At 32.8% G+C, this 19,992-nt stretch overlaps 1 protein-coding gene across 1 annotated transcript; it reads left to right on the forward strand.

Moving 5' to 3' along the window:
• Positions 1–1,328: 1,328 nt before the first annotated feature.
• Positions 1,329–18,902, forward strand: LOC137396709 (uncharacterized). The gene is made up of 6 exons (XM_068083024.1): positions 1,329–1,473; positions 2,299–2,495; positions 3,159–3,329; positions 5,318–5,426; positions 10,770–11,099; positions 18,108–18,902. The coding sequence occupies exons 1-6, from the start codon at positions 1,329–1,331 to the stop codon at positions 18,239–18,241; spliced, it is 1,086 nt and encodes a 361-aa protein (XP_067939125.1). The 3' UTR covers positions 18,242–18,902.
• The last annotated feature ends 1,090 nt before the right edge of the window (positions 18,903–19,992 follow it).

Genomic DNA, 19,992 nt, shown 5'->3' on the forward strand with positions numbered 1-19,992 from the left:
GCCTGCACCATAAACGGAGAAGGGAATAGAGTAGCTGTAGTCTATTGTGTACCCTGTAATAAGGTTTTCTGTGCCAATCATAATCAGGTAATACATTAATATACATATAGTTTCTTAGTATATATGCCAGCTATTTTCAGATATTTCCTCATTAAGTGAAGTTAGAGAAACGAGCTGTATTTGATGCTGTATAAAACATAGGCTTGTCATATGGTTTTTCAGTTTTTTAGCTAAATATAGTAGTTTTTTACATTTATATGTAAACTATTGTTTCATAAATTTTGGCCTGTATCAGTTTTTTCAATTCTTAAAGCATACTAAACAAAGCTACAGCTAAACAAATTCAGCTATAAGAACTGCTAAGTAATGAGGTAAAACAACATTAAAAATTCTGCACTGTTTATTTGAATAGTTACTCTCAAGAAGCTGACTTTCTCACAACTTGACCTTTGGACTACATTTGAATTAAAACAGTAAACAAATTAGCTTACTCTAGACATATCTATTTAATCAATATTTATAATTAGAGGTGTTGAGATCATTAGATGAAATCATTGATTATATCATTGAGCAGACAATTGTTTAATCAATAATTATTTTTGCCATAGTTTAACTACTAAAGGTTTAAAGAACACAATTCTCTGTTACAATTTGGTGTTGACACATTTGATGAAGTTTATAAAGTCATAAATAAAAGCAATTCAGATTTATGTAATGATTATTACTGACCATTAAACAAAGACTATTTTAAAGTGCTGTACAAGAGCATAACTCTTAACTAATTTAGTTATTCTCACCCTTCAGAAGCAAACTGAGTTTTTAAAAGAGATTGTCGTTTCACAGAAAACTATGAACATAGAGCACTTTGAACTGCAGAGAAGCAGTCAGTGAGGCAGAGTCTGTGTAGATCATGGTAAAAAAATCATAAATTTATTTTAATAATTTCTTTATTCACTTTTCTCACTATTTTCTATCACTCTTTATCTAATCACTATTTATGATTGAAGTTGTTGAGATCATTTGTTAAGATCATTTATTAAATCATTGATAAAATTACTGCCTAACCAACAACTATTTTTGCAATATTTTAACTAATAAAAGTTTGTAGAACACAATTATCTGTTACAACTTTGTTGGCGCATTTGATGAGGCTTATAAAGTAATAAATCAAAGAAACTCAGATCTATGTAATGAATATTCCTGATTAATTAAAATACTATTTTAAATTGCTGAAAAAAGCATAACACTTAACTACTTTAATTAATCTCACATTTCAGAAGCACGATGAGTTTTTAAAGGAGTTTGGTGGATCACACAAAACAATGAACATGGAACAGTTTGAGCTACAGAGAAGCAGTCAGCAAGGCAGAGTCTGTGTAGATCATGATAACAAGCCATTCACCATTGGCTGTAGAAAGTGTTTAAAGATTATTTGCAGTGGATGTCGTTCTTCAGCAGAAATATGTTCAGATGGTAAGTGACTGATCAGGGAGATTATCTGAACCTTTTACAATTTTATACTTGACTAATTAAAATTTCGTCAACCGCAAGCATAGCAAATTACACTTGAAACTACGAATGAAAATTTGTGCCAACCTTTTAGTTTGGTTCTGTTGCTGTAGATAATGGAAGCGTAAAGTAACAAGTGGTTGAGCAAATATAAACTTGGAAAAAACTTTTCATAGTCAATACTTGGTATGCTGCCTTTCTGGTAATTGTATTAGGTATATAATAATAGCAGGTGTAATAAGAATATGAGAAAGAATGTGTCAACAAAATATTTAAAAATAACTAGGAATGTAAGGCTCTTGTTTGTCTGGAGTTATACTACTAGCCTACCACTAGAGAGTTTAAATATGCTAGCTCATAAATTTAAAAAATAATTTGGGAAATGGAGAAGAAAAGAGTATAGTAAAATGATTAGTTACGCTATCTTTGATCTTTAAGTTTAAGAAAAATTATTTAACTTTTCTATTGAATACATACTATCAAGGCTTTTCTAGCTAATTATTAAGCAGATAACACTTTCTGTCTTTAAATATATCATCAAGTTTAATAGAACTGCTCAGATTTTGACCTGAAGGATCTTTTCATTTGACATGAATATCTTTAAAAACTATAATTAAAATTTTATACACGACATTAAATGAAGGAGACAAATAGTTAAAAACTTTATTAAACTGCAGAATGAGAAATAATAAAATAACAGCCTTACAAAGTTGCGAACACTTTCTACAGATTTTGCCACATACACTAGAAATCAAAAGCCTCAGGTTTATTATAAATTATGTTCCACAGGAGACCTTCACCAGATGATGTCTCTTGAGGAACTGGTAGTTCAACTGAATGATGAACTCGACAAGCTAAAGAGAAGAATCATAGAGAAGGAAGAGTCTTTGGAGAAAGTCTTCAAGTCAACATCTAAAGTCCTGGCTGATTATGACAGAACAACGGATGAAATGTTGAAAAAGATTCACAACAATAGAGAAAAACAGGTTGCTCATGCAAATAATATTGCCATTTTAAATTAGCTCAATGCTTATATCATGAACAAATAAGGAACTAAATTTTGGTGTTTTTGCTGAAGTTTACTGCAGATTTACTTCCAGCATGTGTATATAATGTACATAAAAACAAAGTTTTACATTTTCATTTTCTAAAGAGGTTGTGATATAAATATTGGATGAAATCATTTGCCAGATTCATATCAGTTTTTGCTTAATTTGTATTCGTATCAGCTCTAGAATATTTACTGAATACTCATATTCAAAGTTATATTCCACAAACAAAGTTTACAAATATATTAGTTGTAAATTTTTAGAATATCACAGTCTTTCTCTTACTTCTACAACTTGACTGAATTTATTATATTTCACATGGAAGTTCAATAGCAGCACTGCAGCTGTGACTCTTATGTATAGTATACAGATGGTTAGCTCATACATTAGTGGATTCCTATGGCTACCTAGTATAATTACACATATAATCGATCACAAATTAGCTGTTTATATTTTATTGATTACACTCGGTCCATGATGTAGATAGTTTGAAATTAATCATTTTGCTGTGTTATGGTAAAAAATAGAGGAGCGTGATGACTTTATTAGGTCACTTTAGTAGGAATAGTTGCATAAATCTAAGTTGAAACACTGTTTTAGATGGAGAGTCTCAGATTACAATATCAGCAACTAGAAGAGGAGTTTATGGAAGCCAGACTAAAAACCAAGACTATAATTACTGACTACCTGGAAGATGAGGTGCTGTCCAAGTGGAGTCAGCTGAGAAACTTCCATCGTAATGCTGAGTCAAGGGCTCAACTTGCTCATGATGTAAGTTATACTACCAGAACTGCAATGGTCTGTAGAACTTTGTTTTAATTAGTGGTTCATATTATTGAGGACTTCTGTCAGAAGCCTGGTAAATTCTCTTTTATAGTACAATATTTTTACTACAAAAAGCAGTTTTACCTGTTTGGAATCTATCACTATCCCGAGGTCAAGGTTAGGATGAGTATAGATTTTTTTGGCAATACTTCAACTTGTGACATTCAGTCTGGCACACCGACGCTGTAATACCTGAACCAATCAATCGCCTTTGTATTTATGAACAATCGCGCAGCTACCCTTGTCGTCTTTTTGTTGTCACATTTAACGAGCTACAACGACGAACTGGAATGCCACGAAAGTTATACATGTATATAATGCTACAAAGACGGCGTCTTTTCTCTTGCAATTGTGGCAAAATGAACTCACAATCGAATCAAATTTGAAAACTCTCCCGACTTGTCACTTTCCATTATATGTAACCTTTTATGTTGTATGAAGCAAAAACATCACAGAAAGTTTTTATGATTTTTGGCATATACGTTGTAATAGGAATACGATATAGGAGCTTCTATTGTGATAATATTGGAAATCAGCTAACAACCACCCAAAGACAGCAAGAAATATGTAGCAAAATCAGCATTGGCAATTGATCAAGTGTAGCATTTTCCGATTTAGATGGCGTGTCAATATTGTTATAGCTCATGACACAACAATTATTAAATAAAATAATTACCTTCACTAGTACTGTTGTTAGAAACAAAAATCCTTAGCAGCCAAATGATCCACAATTAATGAAATCAACAGAGCTGTAATGTGTCTGACATGATTGATCATTGTGTAGAAGAAATTGTAATAAAAGATAAGTTTCTTTAAAATTGAAACTATTCCCTTGGTGGCTGTAAACAGGTTTTTATTGGTTCAACACATTCATAAGATTGTTTCCTTTTTTAGACAATGACGTGTTACACTAAAAGTATTGATTACCACTCAATAATTAGAATTGCTTTGTGCAAAGCCTAGAAAATGGTGTATTTCGTTGATTTTGGCCATGTGAGATCGCATGGTCGATTCACATCATGCAGCTTGTGGTACATAATGCGTTGAAAAGGCATGTATTTGGTTTTGCGGATGTCATTTTTAATCGATTCAAACATTTATTAGAATAACGCGTTTGAACTTGTTATGCTTACATTTTTCGTTTATAGCAATCTTTCCATGACAAAAGTACCATCTTTTTTATTATGATGTATTTGCATTATCCGATCTCTATCATTGCAATTACCATTTCAAAAATCTCAAAATTACCCCATTACTCCCTCAAAAACTATGTCAATATAATCTGCATCAGACTGCTAACTTTGTACATGCATGTTGCGCAATCGTTGAATGACTGATGTAATAGTGATGCGCAATAGTTAAATGACTGATGTAGTATTGCGCAATCCATGGTTGAGTCATACTATTTCTTTATTGCCACAGTTCACTTACTTAGCTATTACGCAATATTCTAATTTTAGCAACTGACTAATAATGCTGCTTTTTTCTGGAAATTACTGAAGTAATGTTTTTAGTAGTTAAGAACTGACATACTACTAGCTTGATTCATTTGTTTTTCACTTGCAACAGAGACAACATCTAATGAAAAGTTTGAATCTTCTCTTGATTGACCGCACAAGGGGTCGTTAGATAAAAATTTGGGGTGTCACTACATCTACTGTGTGACAAACTACCTCTTTGAAGTCTGGAAACTATAAAGATATTTAACAATGATAACAACCAGTCATACAGGTTTTACTGATATCTCAATGATAACCTGCTAGTACTAAAGCATTAAGTTATTATTAAGCATTAGGCCAACTGTTCACTGGTCATGTTTGAAAAAAAAAGTTAATCTTCCTATAACTGTTTATTCACGGTTTAATACTAAAAGTTAAATATTTAGCCAACATTTAATTGCACTTATAACATAATGATATAACATACATATTCAGTGTGACGTAGTGTCAGGATACAGAGATGCAAGTACTGAGATACAGAGATTGGTTGAAGAAGTCTTACCATATCTGGATGTCCCTGTAGTGAGTAAATTGAATGACAAAGGTAAGTTTGGAAGAGTTGAAGTAGACCTTAATTTGGTTAAAGAAATCAAACAGTTTGTTTTCTCTGCTTTTCCTTCAGCCACATACCTTCATAGCAAACTATTCAGAAGAAAAAGCTCTAACTTAGCACATATTTCATCAAGATGTGCAAAACTATGACTCACTTTTTTATTATCAAGTTGTTAACATATCTTTAAAAACCACCAACCAAAACACAATCGCTGCGGCAACATTTGTAATATAGCAAAAAATTAATATTTCCAACAATTAGAATTTAATGCTGGAGAAGTTATATGACACCAACTAATACAATTAAAGTCATTGTGTGCTGGGTGTTAAGTACTGGATATTTTCTAGTGTCTTATTGTTGAATACATTAGTTTTAGAATTTGCATTTACCCACAATGAATTCACATTTTATTCACAATTATCACGAAAATCTCATCTTAATTTATTCACCTTTCATATACCTTTTTTCTCAGCTAATAATTTTTAGTGTATGTAACCATAATATACAAATCTGTCAGTATGTACTTTTCAATTCTAGATTCATAAATTTTTTTGAAAGATTTTGCTTTTAACTGGCCTCTCTAAGGCTCGAGGTTGAATACCCCAACATGAATTGTTGTACCAATTTACTAGCCAATGTTACCTTATTCTGCTTAATAATTCTTATTGTTAGCTGCTAAAAGCTGTGAGATTAATTTGAAAGTTTTCTTCTTAGACAAATTTTTTGTTAAGACATTAAAATGCAAAATGGTAAATGATTAATGGTAGCTTTTAAATTAAATCTCATAATTTTCCTTTAAAAAACTGTTTCTGTTTGGTTTTCTCCAGTTATATTACATTGATTTATGTAGGCATCAATAGCCAAATAGACTAGCTAGAACAAGTTGTTGTACACTGATCACTAAACAGTGTTAATTTATTTGATTTGACCATTCTTAAGGTATAAACACACTAGGCGATATTTAGAGCGATATCGCGCTGCGTGGCGCTAATCTGCGCTGGAATTCACTCAGCGTGCTCATGCAGAGCGATAACGCTAGACTTTCTCTACACAACTTTATCGCCCGTGAGGTGCATTTTGATTGGTTGTTTTCATTCCCCCATGATGCTTCGATTTTCGCGTACCATATTTCTTCCTTTGTTAACGACTGTCCGAGGTACGACTGTCTGAGCACACGCGAAATGAACCTTGAACTTTTTATCGAGTTAATAAGAGAAAACCCTGTATTATATGATACAAAACACAAAAGCTACAAAGATTCACACATGAAAAATAACATTTGGGAAGCAATTGTGCTGAAAGTTGGTCATATTGAGAATGGTAAGTAATTATTGTTTATTATGTAAACGGCTCCGTTGTACTTAACTATACTAAGTACATCGGCTACATGACATTGTGGGATGAATTTAATCAAATAGTTTAAAGTAGCTTTCTTAACGGGATGTAACTAATATTTATTTGTTTTAGTAACAAAAGCCAAGCAACAATGGAAGTCGCTGCGAGATCAGTTTAGAAAATGCATACTTGAAAAGAATAGAGCACAGCGGTGTGACGCTGCTGCTTGCCCAGATCCAAAATGGAAATGGTTTCCATTTCTGAAATGGCTTAAAGACCATGTTGATCGAAGGTTAGTTAATGGACACACGTTTGCAGTTAGTATAGACTTGAATCATAGACTTATAATCTGATTGCCAATATAAATGAACTAGTTGGATATCTGAACCATTACCTAAAATGAGTGAAGGAAATTTTGATCTACAGCAGCTGTTGTCAGCCTCACGTGCATGCTCAGTAATTGCAATAAATTATTATGTGCTTGCAAATAGATGCACATGCATAAATTAACACCAAAAAAATTAATAAAATAAGCTTTGTCGTTTTAGCACTACAAGCACCATCAGTACATTAGAGGAAGTGGCTGCTGTGAGCATAGATGAGGAAGAATGCCCATCTACAAACATCTCCTCACTTGCATCAGCCTCCCAAACATCCCAAGCTCCCTCATTGTCCAAGAGTAAGAAGAGGAAGTGTGCCAAAGTTGACTTTGGCCAGGAATTGCTTAAACGTTTTGATTCAATGGATCAAAAGGATAGACTTGACAGTTTTGGAGCAGAGGTGGCCAGAGACATTCGCTCCATTAAAGGAGAACTAGAACAGGAGCTAGTTATAAGAGAGATAAAGGACATAATATTCAGGGCTAAGTTTACCAGAAGTGCACATGCTGCCCACACTGAGGAGTTGAACGGATAGCTTTATATTATGATTTCATTTTTAATACAAACTTAGTAAATATATATTGTTTGGTAATATAATAATAAATATATATTGCTTGATATTATAATAACAAATATAGTTTGCTTAATAATATAATAATAGATTGCATATTAATATAATAATATTTTGCTTAATAATATAATAGTGTATTTGCTTTTAAAATTGTTGTGACATTAAAATTGTATACAATAGACAACAACAGAGCTCATTGCGTTCTGCGTACATGGGCATCTTGCCATTCCACAGCCCCAAGTCCAGTGAAGTATGATTTAAAGTGGTTTCTGATGTCGGCGGCATCTTGACTTTAGCTGCGGTTTGTTTGTCTGCGGTTATGAGCAGGTGTCTCGCGTTGCCAGATACCTTCCACGATTTCTCCTCTAGGTGCTATGGAGTCGGCAAACCCTGGTGGGCTGTATGGGTTTATGTTCTGTTCTCTCATAACATTGTGGAGAACACAAGTTGCTAGGATAACTCTCTTCGCATTATCTGGTGACATGACTAAAGTATTGTCCCTCAAACATCTCCATCTAAAAAATTTCAAGTGAAGCAAATTGTAAACAGCGCATAATGAAAATGTCACATAGTGCGTAATATAATAATACTTTTTGCACATGGTGTTTCAAGCAGTAAAGTAGATTGCAGATTTGTGTATTGAGAACACCAACCTAGAGGTCATTATGCCAAAAGCATTTTCAATGGTCCTCCGTGCCCTGCTTAGCCGATAGTTGTAAATCTTCTTGCCACGGCTGTCTACCACTCTCCCTGGGAATGGCCGCATTAACCATGGCTTAAGAGGGAACGCCTCATCTCCTACCATCACAAATGGTAATGGCTGAGAAGTTCCTGAAATAAATACAAAATCATCAAATGACTCCTATTGTACATGTCACTCTGGGAAATTCAGGATGCCGATTAATATTAAGTGATATTTCAGCACTTTGTGAAAATATTTAAAGGCAAGAAATTTGTGATTTGACAAAATTTTTAATTACCTGGCAAGTTTGTTGGGGACGGTATATTGAGCTGGCCAGACTCCATTGCAGCGTTTAATGAAGACTGGCCAAAGGTTCCCCCATCAGAAAATCGTCCGGGAGTGCCAACATCAACATACGTAAATCTGTACTTGGCATCGCACATTGCCCTAAGTACAACACCAAAATAATTAAAAAGATATTTGCCACGTGACAAGTAATGTGCTAGTTTACAAGCAGATTGCCAAGACCCAACACTTGGTTTCAAATGGCAACATGGTTATATTTTGTAACATATTTCACAGGTTGGCTCATCACTAATAAAAAAATTGCTACTCTAAACAAGAAATGTGTGGAGAGAAGGTGAGGGAGAGGCGAAATAAGAAAAAACCATGCTAGAAATGCTTTACAAACATTTTGTTACCTAAAAGTCCTCTTGTAGTTAAAATACATTGAGCCGCTGTTACGTGGTGCCTGGATTTGACAATGCTTCCCGTCTACACTTCCCAAGCAATTGGGAAAATTTCATGTTTGCCCATATCTGTAATACAAATAGAATCAATTGTTGAGACATTATGTTACATGATGCATAAATTGATGTGAACAACTAAAGTATTTGAGATAAAAATCAGTGTTTTCTCATACATGATAATTTAGCAGGTACAAAATAGCACATTACTAAACAACGTTTTTTATTTAACTGAGAAAAAATGAACAATTATTTATAAGATCTATATTAATTACCCTTTGGCGATATCGAGCCAGGCATCCTCGGTAGATGGAGTTACCAGATAAGTATGATGCAAACGATCCCAAATAGAATCACAAGTGGTATAAATTATTTCTCTCGCTGTGGACAGCCCTACTCTAAAAAACATGGCTATCAATTTGATGCTGTCCCCGGTGGCTAAGTAGAGTAGAGTGAGTGTAAGTCGCAGTTCTGCTGATATAGCTTTTCTCAACTGGGCGTCCGATTTAACAATGTCTTCTTTAATAAATTCTAATATGTGGTTGAAGCATTGGGGTGTGACACGGACAGCTTCTCGGTAAAGGTGCTCGTGGGAGTTGTTGCGTTGGTAAACTTCGAAAACACTGTTATAACCATCTTGCAACGCTCTATTAAGGTTAGGCATTTGAATCCAAAAACGTTTGTTCTTGTTTCTTTTGGTAATTCACAATTTATGAATGTGAGATAGTCCTAGTAGAATCAAAAGTCGTTGACGACGTTGTTTTGTAAGCGCCATATTTACTTGTAATTATTAAGAACTCCGGAGTAACTGGTTATACAGAATTCTATTGGCTATTTGCGAGCACGCTCTACATGTATTTACTTATCGCTGGTGAATTGTTCAAGTGTGTTTATGCACACGCTAGCGATATTTCCGCCCTCTTCTTGACGCTCGCGATAAAATCGCCTAGTGTGTTTATACCTTTACTGTTAACTTCAGGAATATGTGAGATTATTTAAAGTTGTCTTCTCTGTCCGATTTTTGCTCAAAAAATTAAATTCAAAAGAGTAAATGATTATTGATAACTTTTAAAATAAAATATAATTTTTTTAAATAAAAGCAGTCTTTTGTTTGGTTTTCTCTCTTATCAGAATGTTTTATTTAGGTATAAATGACCGAATGCAATAGATATACCAAATAGTAGAACAATGCTCACAAACCAATGTTACCTTATGATATCTACATTTTTGTTTTAGCTGGGAAATGTGAAATAAATGTGGAAATAGTTTCTTCTGATGGTTTTTGGCTTAATGAGAAACTGACATTCGAGTCATGTAAGACTCTCCCTAAATCCCTCAAACACCTCCATACCATCCCTTTGCCTGAGAGTCCCTACTCTGTAAAAGTCTCTAACTCTAAAATATTTGCAAGCCTTTATAATAGAACAGTGGTCACCATTGATAGCAGTCACACACTTGAGGGTCCATTTCTCACATTCAACAACTATCCTCGAGCAATGGAGGTCTACAGAGATAGACTGTATACAGCAGTTGCTGGAAATCATTGGACTATCTATGTACATGATCAGCAGGGAAAGCTGGTCAACTCCTGGAAGCATAGCGACTATGATGATTGGACAGGGCTAGCCATAACCTGTGATAAAATAGTTGCTCCTGACAGGAATAACAAGCTTCTGATTATCTACTCTCTGACAGGTAATAAAATCAAAGAATTATCTTGTCCTCAACTTACCAAGGGTGAAGTCTCATTGTGTGCTGCAGGATTAAACAAGGTTGTTGTGTCAGACTATGACTCGTCCCAAGTCTTTATGATAGACATAGCTACTGACCAGCTGCTCTGGAGTTGTGAAGATGTGATTAAACCTCAAGGAGTGACATGCTATGGAGAGAGGTATGTGCTAGTGGCAGCATATGAGAGCACCACTGTAAAAGTTCTGGATAGTTCCACAGGTTGGTGATTATTAAATACATACAATAAATGTGATGAATGAGACTAAAACTTAGTCAAAGTCTATTAACCTAACTGCGTAGAGGAGTATATGTTACATTATCTAATATAGATACAAGTACCCAGTTATTATAAGAACTGTTATTATAGAATCAAATGACAGCTTATTTTAAAAATTGTACATTCAACTAAAGGTGTCATTGTAATCACAAATAAAACCTAGCTAGGAAGAATATTGTTGCTTTTCTAATAACTTGATTATAACTATTTCAATTTCATTTATTTCATTAAAAATTTGATAAAAGATCAAATAATTGTAGTTTTGTCATCAAGTTACAGGTTTTGTAAAATGAAATTAATAGCTGATTGGTTACCATTCCTCAAAAACTTAATTTAAGATTTTATAGCATAAGCACTCACTTTATAGCTGCTGAAGTTATTGAAATATAGAATATTTATTGAAATATTACATATTCAATAAATCGCTGAACTTCAGTAACTTCCTATCTAAAAACATTTTCACCTATGACCTGCAGAGCTGTGTTTAATTATTAGTTTACATCAATAGTTACATTTACTCACTTATTTATTGATTACAACTTTAAATTAAAGACATATTCTAGTATATTAGTTCAAAACTCTATGACAAAAGTAGATTTTCTAGTAAATACTTTGTTAATCCAGGTAATTACGTGGGTTTTTCACACACTTAACTAATAAATCAGTGAGCTATTCCACTTTTGCTAAAACGTTGTTTGACTTATGCTTTTATTGCTTTTTTCAATGTCAGTTTGGTACTTCATACCTATTACAATACATAACTTAATTTAATAGTTATTCAAATTAATAGGTTAACTCTAATGCAAGTTATTTCTGAAATATTTCCTGGATTTAATGCATAATATAATTTTTGGAAGTTTCATTAATTTGCTATTGTAACTTATAATGCAAGTATCTACAAAGCGAATTTGATGTTTTGATGCACGATTTGTTCTGCATAGGAATTAATTAGTTTAAACATTTTTGCAATTATTTTAGAAATTAAATTGAAAGGTTAAAAAGCAAAACCTAATTTAAATTTTTAATTATTATGCAAATACTATATGTTTCTCCAACCCTACTGGTTATACACAATCTCCTGATCACAGTTATTGGGATTTTTCCAAAGTTTTTATCTGCAAGTAACAGAATAAAGTTACTAAACTATTGAAGCTTATTGAACAAATTATTTGAAGTTCATAATCAGTCAAATAGTGTTCATATTCATTAATTTTTTTACATTTATCCATATTCAAATTTCAGCTTTAGGGATACAAGTTAAAACGAGAAAAACAAGCTTAGTTTCTACCGTTAAAAATCTGTCTGAATATATTGCAAGTATTGAAGTAATATATTGAAGTTTTAATTTTTTTATTTATGAATTCAGTTCAAATAAAACTTGTTGGTTATAAAATTGTTGTGTTGGCTTTTTCATGCAAAAAACAGTTGAATTACAAATTCCAAGAAATCAAATGAAAAAAAGACGAAGAGGATATTGTAATATTCGTGATACATCAATATTTGTTTACATCAAATAATTAGTTTACAAACAATAAAATTAAGAGGAGAATAAAGCACAATATTTTACATCGTGATTAAAGTGTTATAAAATATAACTAGTAAAAATAGCCTTTCTTTGGAGATGTAATAAAGTAGTTAACCTGTTAGCGACCGTGTACTTATGACTGAGAAAGCCCAGGCATACTAAGACATTGACTAGGGCGATTTAAGACTTCGACACGACTCCATAAAAACTTCATTAACTTACATCACAATTGCGGCAGATACATAAATTAGCCTGCTTAGAAAAGCTGAGAAATTCCTCTGCAAGCTAATATTTTTTTATGCAGGTAGCTTGCAAAAACCTTACTGCACAAGACTTAATTTTTCGAAACTATGATTTTTTATTTTAATATGCCATTTATCATTACATTTTTCTAATTGATAAAAGCTAATGACAATGTTGTATAAATAATATTTGCATAAATCCATAGGTTTACCACAATTGGCAAAATAAGTTGTTGTTCAGGTGTATTGAAGGTGAACTTATGAGCTCCAATGCATTGCAGGCGCGACCTCGGAAATGCTCATTGCGTGACCACAATTAGCAGTGACAATGAATGCTCGACATGGTCATTGAAACTTAGCAATAACTTACATTCAAATTGGCATAGAGCTATAAATAAATATGCAGTGGAAAGCTTAAGAATTCTGCAACATGCAGCTATATATTTTTTGCAAATTGCTTAAGAATATTTTGGTCAAAAATCTAATTTGTTGAAGCTATTGCCTTTTTTCTCATAAAAAATCAAATGTATTTTTAGAAGCAACAACTCTATGAAAATTGTTTATCAGAAGCTTCTGCACAAATTCATGTTGGCAAGTTTGCAAATAATTGGTTGTCTAAGTGCAGTTTAAGTAGTTGGGAACTCCTTTGTGGGTGCAGATCCTGGAAATGCTCATAACACCGTGCAAGACAACTCATTGACATGTCTGTTCAAACTCTGCTATAACTTTTGTACAAATTGGCATTTAGCTGCAAATGAATATGCATTTGAAAGCTGAGATATTTTCTAGACTGATTTTTTCCTCCTCCAGACAGCTTGCGAAGCCTTTACAACCTGAGATCTATATATCGATAGTTATGATTTTTTGCTGTCAGATTTTTATGCATTTCTTGAAACTAAAGAGTTATGTAACAATTTTGCAGATAAACTCACAGCACAGATTCATGTGTGCTGCAACAAAAATTAACTGGTTGTGCACAACAAGATTTGAGTGGTGATCTTGCAATAACAGATTTGGTGAAGCAGCGTAAGACAGGGTGTAACAGTCAATACGAGCAGAAACAGCAACCCATGGTTTGCTAAATGCAGAACAATAAGAGAACTGAACTCTGTGATTTAATTGGGTGCCCTAAAGAGGAGGTTACAAAAAATATAAGCTGTCAACAAATTTTGCACAATAAATATAATAGATTAGATAATTAAGTTTCAGCAAGTGTATGTGCAAAAGCAAGCGATACAAAGCAGTGAAGCATTTGCAGAAACTAAATAAAATTTGCACATGAACTTATTTAGCATGGTAAAGATCAAAATATGACTTGCACAAAGGTACTCCACATGCTAGACATTTAAACTTAGTTTTGCTTCGCCGGGGTGTTTGTCATCAGCGCGCTTTTTGCAGTGCCTACAAATTTTGAATTCTGCTAGTCTACCTTTCTCTGGACTATTTGTCACTATTCGATGAGTTGAAGAAGTTGAATCGTGGGGAATACTGTTCTTCCGGCAAGATCCGGTGTATTCAAATATTTGATCAATTAGTTTCTGTCAAAACTTTATGTCAGCTGTTTTACAGCCGCTAAAGATTCTATAAAATATGGCTGCATTGTATAGACAACTAGCTAATAAAAAAAAAAATTTTTTTGTACCATTTAATGGTTTTACGTGCAGCATTATAAAAATGCAAATTTTGATTAGATTTGCCAATGCCCCTATGTATTTGTTGTAATTCAAAATAGCAGCTGGTTTGGAAACTTTATCCCCTAAATAATTTACTTTGCCTGTATTTTCGACTTCCATGTTTTTATGCACATTTGAAATTACAGAAATATATTTTTATTTTTCCAACTGCCAACCATACTTTCACCATTTGACTAGCTTGTTGTCTCACCTTTTTAATAGGTTTTCCATTACACATTTTCAAAACTTTAGGGACACATTTTCTGTTTGAACGCAAAGTTCCAAAAACATGGCTATTTTTTTATAAGTTCAGCTGCTAACTCTGGCGAATTATAAAAATTATCCATAAATAAACAACGACCTGATGTTAATAAACCATGCATTAATTTCATGACTATGTTTTGGGTGACTCTTCTGCGAGTTCCTTCAGCTTGTCCTCGCTCATCACCAATGTACAGAGACAGGTTGTGCACATAGCCAGAGACAGTATTGCAATAAGCAAATAGCTTTATTCCAAATCTAGATCTTTTAGATGGAGTATACTGCCTGAAACTGAGCCATCCTTTTCAAGCAAACAAGCTTTCATCTATAGATAAAACTTTACCAGACAGCAAAACAGAAGATAACCGGTGGCGTATTTTGGTAAAAACATTTCCTTGCTTGAACAAATGATTGCCAGCAGGGTTTTCCGAATTGTCAGTAAAATTCAAACCGTTTAAAACCAATAAAACCTGTTTTTTGTAATCATTTTACTAAACACTGGCATAGATAACAGAGATGTTGGACCAGTAAGACAACAGAGTAGGCTTTCTGACAATACTGATAAGCAAAACAAACCTTAAGACTCGCCAAATATCTTTGTCATCAACAGGCTGCTAGGCATCGCCATGTTTTTGAAGGCCATATATATTTGTTTCATTAACTACAACATTCATGATGGCCAATGTAACAAACAACTTCAAATAATCAAAAATAAGTGTCCTTCCAAGAATTCGACTTTTCACACCTGCCAAGTGGTCATCGAAATGCAGTCTTTGGGTTTCAAATCTGCTCCTCTTCGAAATCCGTCATTACTCCCTCTTTCACCGCCGGCCGTTTCACTCTCACACTATCTGATTCACTCTGTTGATCTTCCTTTTTACTTCCATCGTCTTCCTTACATTCTTCAGACCTAAAATCTTATTCTTCACTTTTTAAACCAGTCGATGCTTCCTGTAAATGAATCATGTTACCAGCGTATGAACAATTGCGCTTGTTCATGATGAATAGCTTTCCATAAAGAAAGATCAAATCTGTGCCACCCATACTCAATGCACATGCATTAACTGACTAGTTATAGTCTCAAAACAGTACTAAAAAGCCTATATAAATTGCTCGAAATTAATTAAGAAATTAATTATAAATTTTAGTGCCAATTTTAGAAAAACAAATGAGTTTAAAAACTATTTATCGAAGACTAAATTTTGTTGGTAATTTACGGGATTAAAATGCTGAGACCGTGCTCTTAACCCAAAAAACGATGGGAACAGTACAGAAAAGGTTAATTTTTCGGGTTGATATGTTTATTTGTGAGTAATAAAAGGTTGATAATTTTGTTCAATAGATTCTTAATAGTAGAAGTTAAACATGATGAAAAATTTGCCAAAATCTACATTGCTATAAAATAAAATTATCTTTACTTATCTAGCCGGCAAAAATTCTTTGGAAAAAAAAATCTTATTTTAACATCGAAACTTATTTATATTATTATTTTACAAAATTTCTTATTGACTATATTTTTAATCACTATATCTGTCAGCGGTCTAATTGTTTAACAAAAAATAATCAAAAACATATGTAATTAAACAAATATACGTAAAAATTGCATATTTAATTGATTTTAAATATACACAATGTTTAAGTATTTCTAAAGCGTTTGTGTTCAAATATAAGTAACCATTATTCTAATATACCTTGGGACACTTCTTTATTCGCCTCTTCTAAATTTTGCGTTTTCGCGGAGTCATCCTCTCGCAAAAAATTTAGGAGCAAAACTAAACTACCATAACAAACGAGCGAAAACGCAGAATTAACTAGCTTTGTTCATTGATAGTCCAAGAAACAAATAGCAGCAATCGTTTAACATGCATTATTGATCTCGCCCACACAATTCTACCTGCGGTTCACAATTACAAACTAGTTTCTAATTGAAATTTTTTTATTACCAGTGAACGATATTGAGGTATCTAATTATATTTGTTCTACTGCATTTATTTTCACATCATTACACTTTTACACTCATCAGAACTGCGAAATTACATGTAAATAGCAGCAATATTTTACTTTGTATGCTACTCACGAAACTAAATATTAACGAAATATAAGTGTCCTAGGTTAAAATTTTTTTTACAAAAAATATTTGCAAAAAAACTATCTTGTTTTCAACTCTTCAGATTATTATGTATTTTCTGAATATTTAAAGTAGCAGACAGAACAATTGGAAAGCCTTTTTTATATCAACTTTAACATGTTGTGCTGCTAGAGTCACCCGCGAAAGTTTGAGTTAAGTTAATTGCCGCATGTTGTGCCTTTTTCAAACTTTCTGCTAAACATTTTTGATTAGTGATGATTTCATTATCAGACTGTCATGTCCATATTTAATTGAAGTGAAACAATCATCTGTATACAGCATGTCAACAGCTCATAAGCTTTTACAGTGCAGCCCAGTCTTAATTTTGATTTGCCAAACGCTGATTTTTTTTGCAATTTTTATTTGCCTAGCGACCAACCTTTATGGATCTGTCACAGCTACCAGAGCTTTAAACTGTTTATAAAAGTTTACCTTTAAAAATTGTCTATTAAGCATTATTAAGTATTATTGTCAGTGATTATCTTTTTTTTAACCAAAATTAGCTTTAGCAACAGTCTTATTTCTTCCGACATGTGACAGGATCAAAAAATTAGACACGGTAGTGGGGGAAGAACCCTAAAAGTTTATAAGGTAAATCTGCAACACATTTATAAACCTGTTTTGTGGCAGACAATATCTATACTGACTAGATTGATAGCAAAACTTTTATCTTAGACCTTGTGGTTTAAGTTTTATGAGAACCTATTTGCGATGGTAACAAATCTCAGGTTTCCCAAATTATATGCTTATGGTCAATTAAAAACGCATTTGGCAGTGTAAGAGTTGATATATTCAAAGTGCCAGAAATGAGCATTTGATAATTACTCATTGTGTAACAGCAAGTAAGATCTCATGAGATGGTGTGATTTAGGATTATTTAGGAAATATTGCTGGTTTTAAAGTTTTATTATCAGTTGCTGAAGTATCTCAAGGATACCTACTAGGTTTGTAATAAATGCACACTAGTATCATATTACATAAATACTAGTGTAAAGTTCCTAAACTCTCATTGGACATGAAAAACTGCAGGGAAATTAGCAATGTTGGTAGAATAATACTAATAGATATGCTATAATAGCTAGTGTTACTGTGATTTTTATTTTATATATTTTATTTTACAGGTAAACTAGTCTCTGAACTGACAGACTCTGCTATTGAACAAAATTACAATCCTGATATGCACATCTCTGGAAACAGACTTCTTGTAGCCAACTGGGGAGAAAAGAATATAGTAGTCTTCCAGATACTACCATAGCAGAACTCATCAACCAATCGTATCACTTTAACTATACTGACGTCTATTCCTCCTAAATATGAACCAACGAGCTCTTTTATTAGATACCTGTCTACTATCCTGAATAACAGAACCAACTATCTGACGACCAAAATTAGAAAGTTGTCATTATATTTGTTATTGAACTAATGTTCCTTGCTATAAATCTACTAATAATGTTTTATTTATGACTAATCAAGGACAAAGAACTTTATTAGCTGCATTATATATCATTGATTTCTCAAGACCAACATATTTCTATCAAACCATATATTTTCTATTGTAATTACTCCTACGGTGTGTAGTTGTACATACAGTAGTTCTTTAGAAACGATAGAAGACAAATACTTTCGCTTGTTTAGGTTTTACAAAGTTCCCTAATATGCAAGTGGTTGAATCGAATGTGTTAACTTATGTTAATTAATGATTTGCAATCATATCTTACAGATAGTCACAAAAGCTATTTTAGTCAATGGCCGAGCGTATGCTTGGGAGAAAACAACTTTCATAAACATTAGACATTCTAATACTTTTCATCTCCATTTGGTTGTTCTGAAAGCGATTTAACTAATTTGGACCATTAAATTTTTATCCATCAATGTGAGTAATTTCACAGTGTTTGATTGCCTCCCGTTATAACGATCTAAATCTCAGCCAAACACATATAGGAAAACTTCCTATCTCTACCGCATCAACTTACCTGCTGATTTTTATAAATTTTTTAACTTTAACTTACTAAATATTTGTCTAAAACATTTTGTCTAGTTATAGCAGTATTGCTCTGCTCAGGTTAAACTGACAACAATATAAAACAGTACAGAAAACTTATACACTATAGCCAAATTGTTTGTAACGAAGTGATTTTTCTTGCATATTCAAGCGACAATCTATTTTAACATTTGTCAACAATAGCTGTTTGGCTAGTTCTTCTAAATTATCTTATCTTGACCAATAGCGGTTCTTCTTTTGCAATTTTTAATAAAAAATATTTCGGTGCGAACTGAAAAAATGAAATGTAGTGTCAACAAAACTGGAGCAAATTTAATGTAGAGACTATTTAATGTAGGGACCCATCTATATTCACACTCAACTAAACAGTTTTCAACATGTATCAAGCACAGATTAAACTTGTAAAAGCAAATCATCTTATATCAACTTGATAACCAAATCCACAAAAGGCAACCAAATATGGAAACTCCAAAAAATTTGATAAAAAGAAAAAATAAATAGTACCCAAGTTAGGTAGATATGATATGTTTTATGCTCAAATTCCCTTTCAAGTAAAAACAACATTCAAGACAATATTAGACAAAATGGGTTAAGGTTTATCTTCTTTTGCGGGTATAAAATACTTGTGAAGTTGGACAATCCTATTCTCATTATCTGGACTTTTTGTGACAATTAAAACACATATGTTGATATATAAATCACAGACACTAATGATCAAATAGATAAACATAATAGAAATACATAATTTGGTTTATGATTGAGTCTGAAATTGATTCCAAACAGAGACATAAGACGTTTACTGTTTAAAACAGTCACAAAAAAACATTTTTAGAGCATGGTTATTTTGAGAAATAAATTATTATATGGGTCAAAGGCTGCTTGATTTTATTTTTCCTTAGTCTAGAAATACTTTTAAACTCTCTTCTTATACCTTAGAAAGACACAGGCCACAACAGACTTGAATTTAAAATGCATTGTCTCACCATCTGCATCAAATGATATGT

Source organism: Watersipora subatra, chromosome 5 (genome assembly GCF_963576615.1).
Source record: "Watersipora subatra chromosome 5, tzWatSuba1.1, whole genome shotgun sequence".
Taxonomy (NCBI): Eukaryota; Metazoa; Bryozoa; class Gymnolaemata; order Cheilostomatida; family Watersiporidae; genus Watersipora; species Watersipora subatra.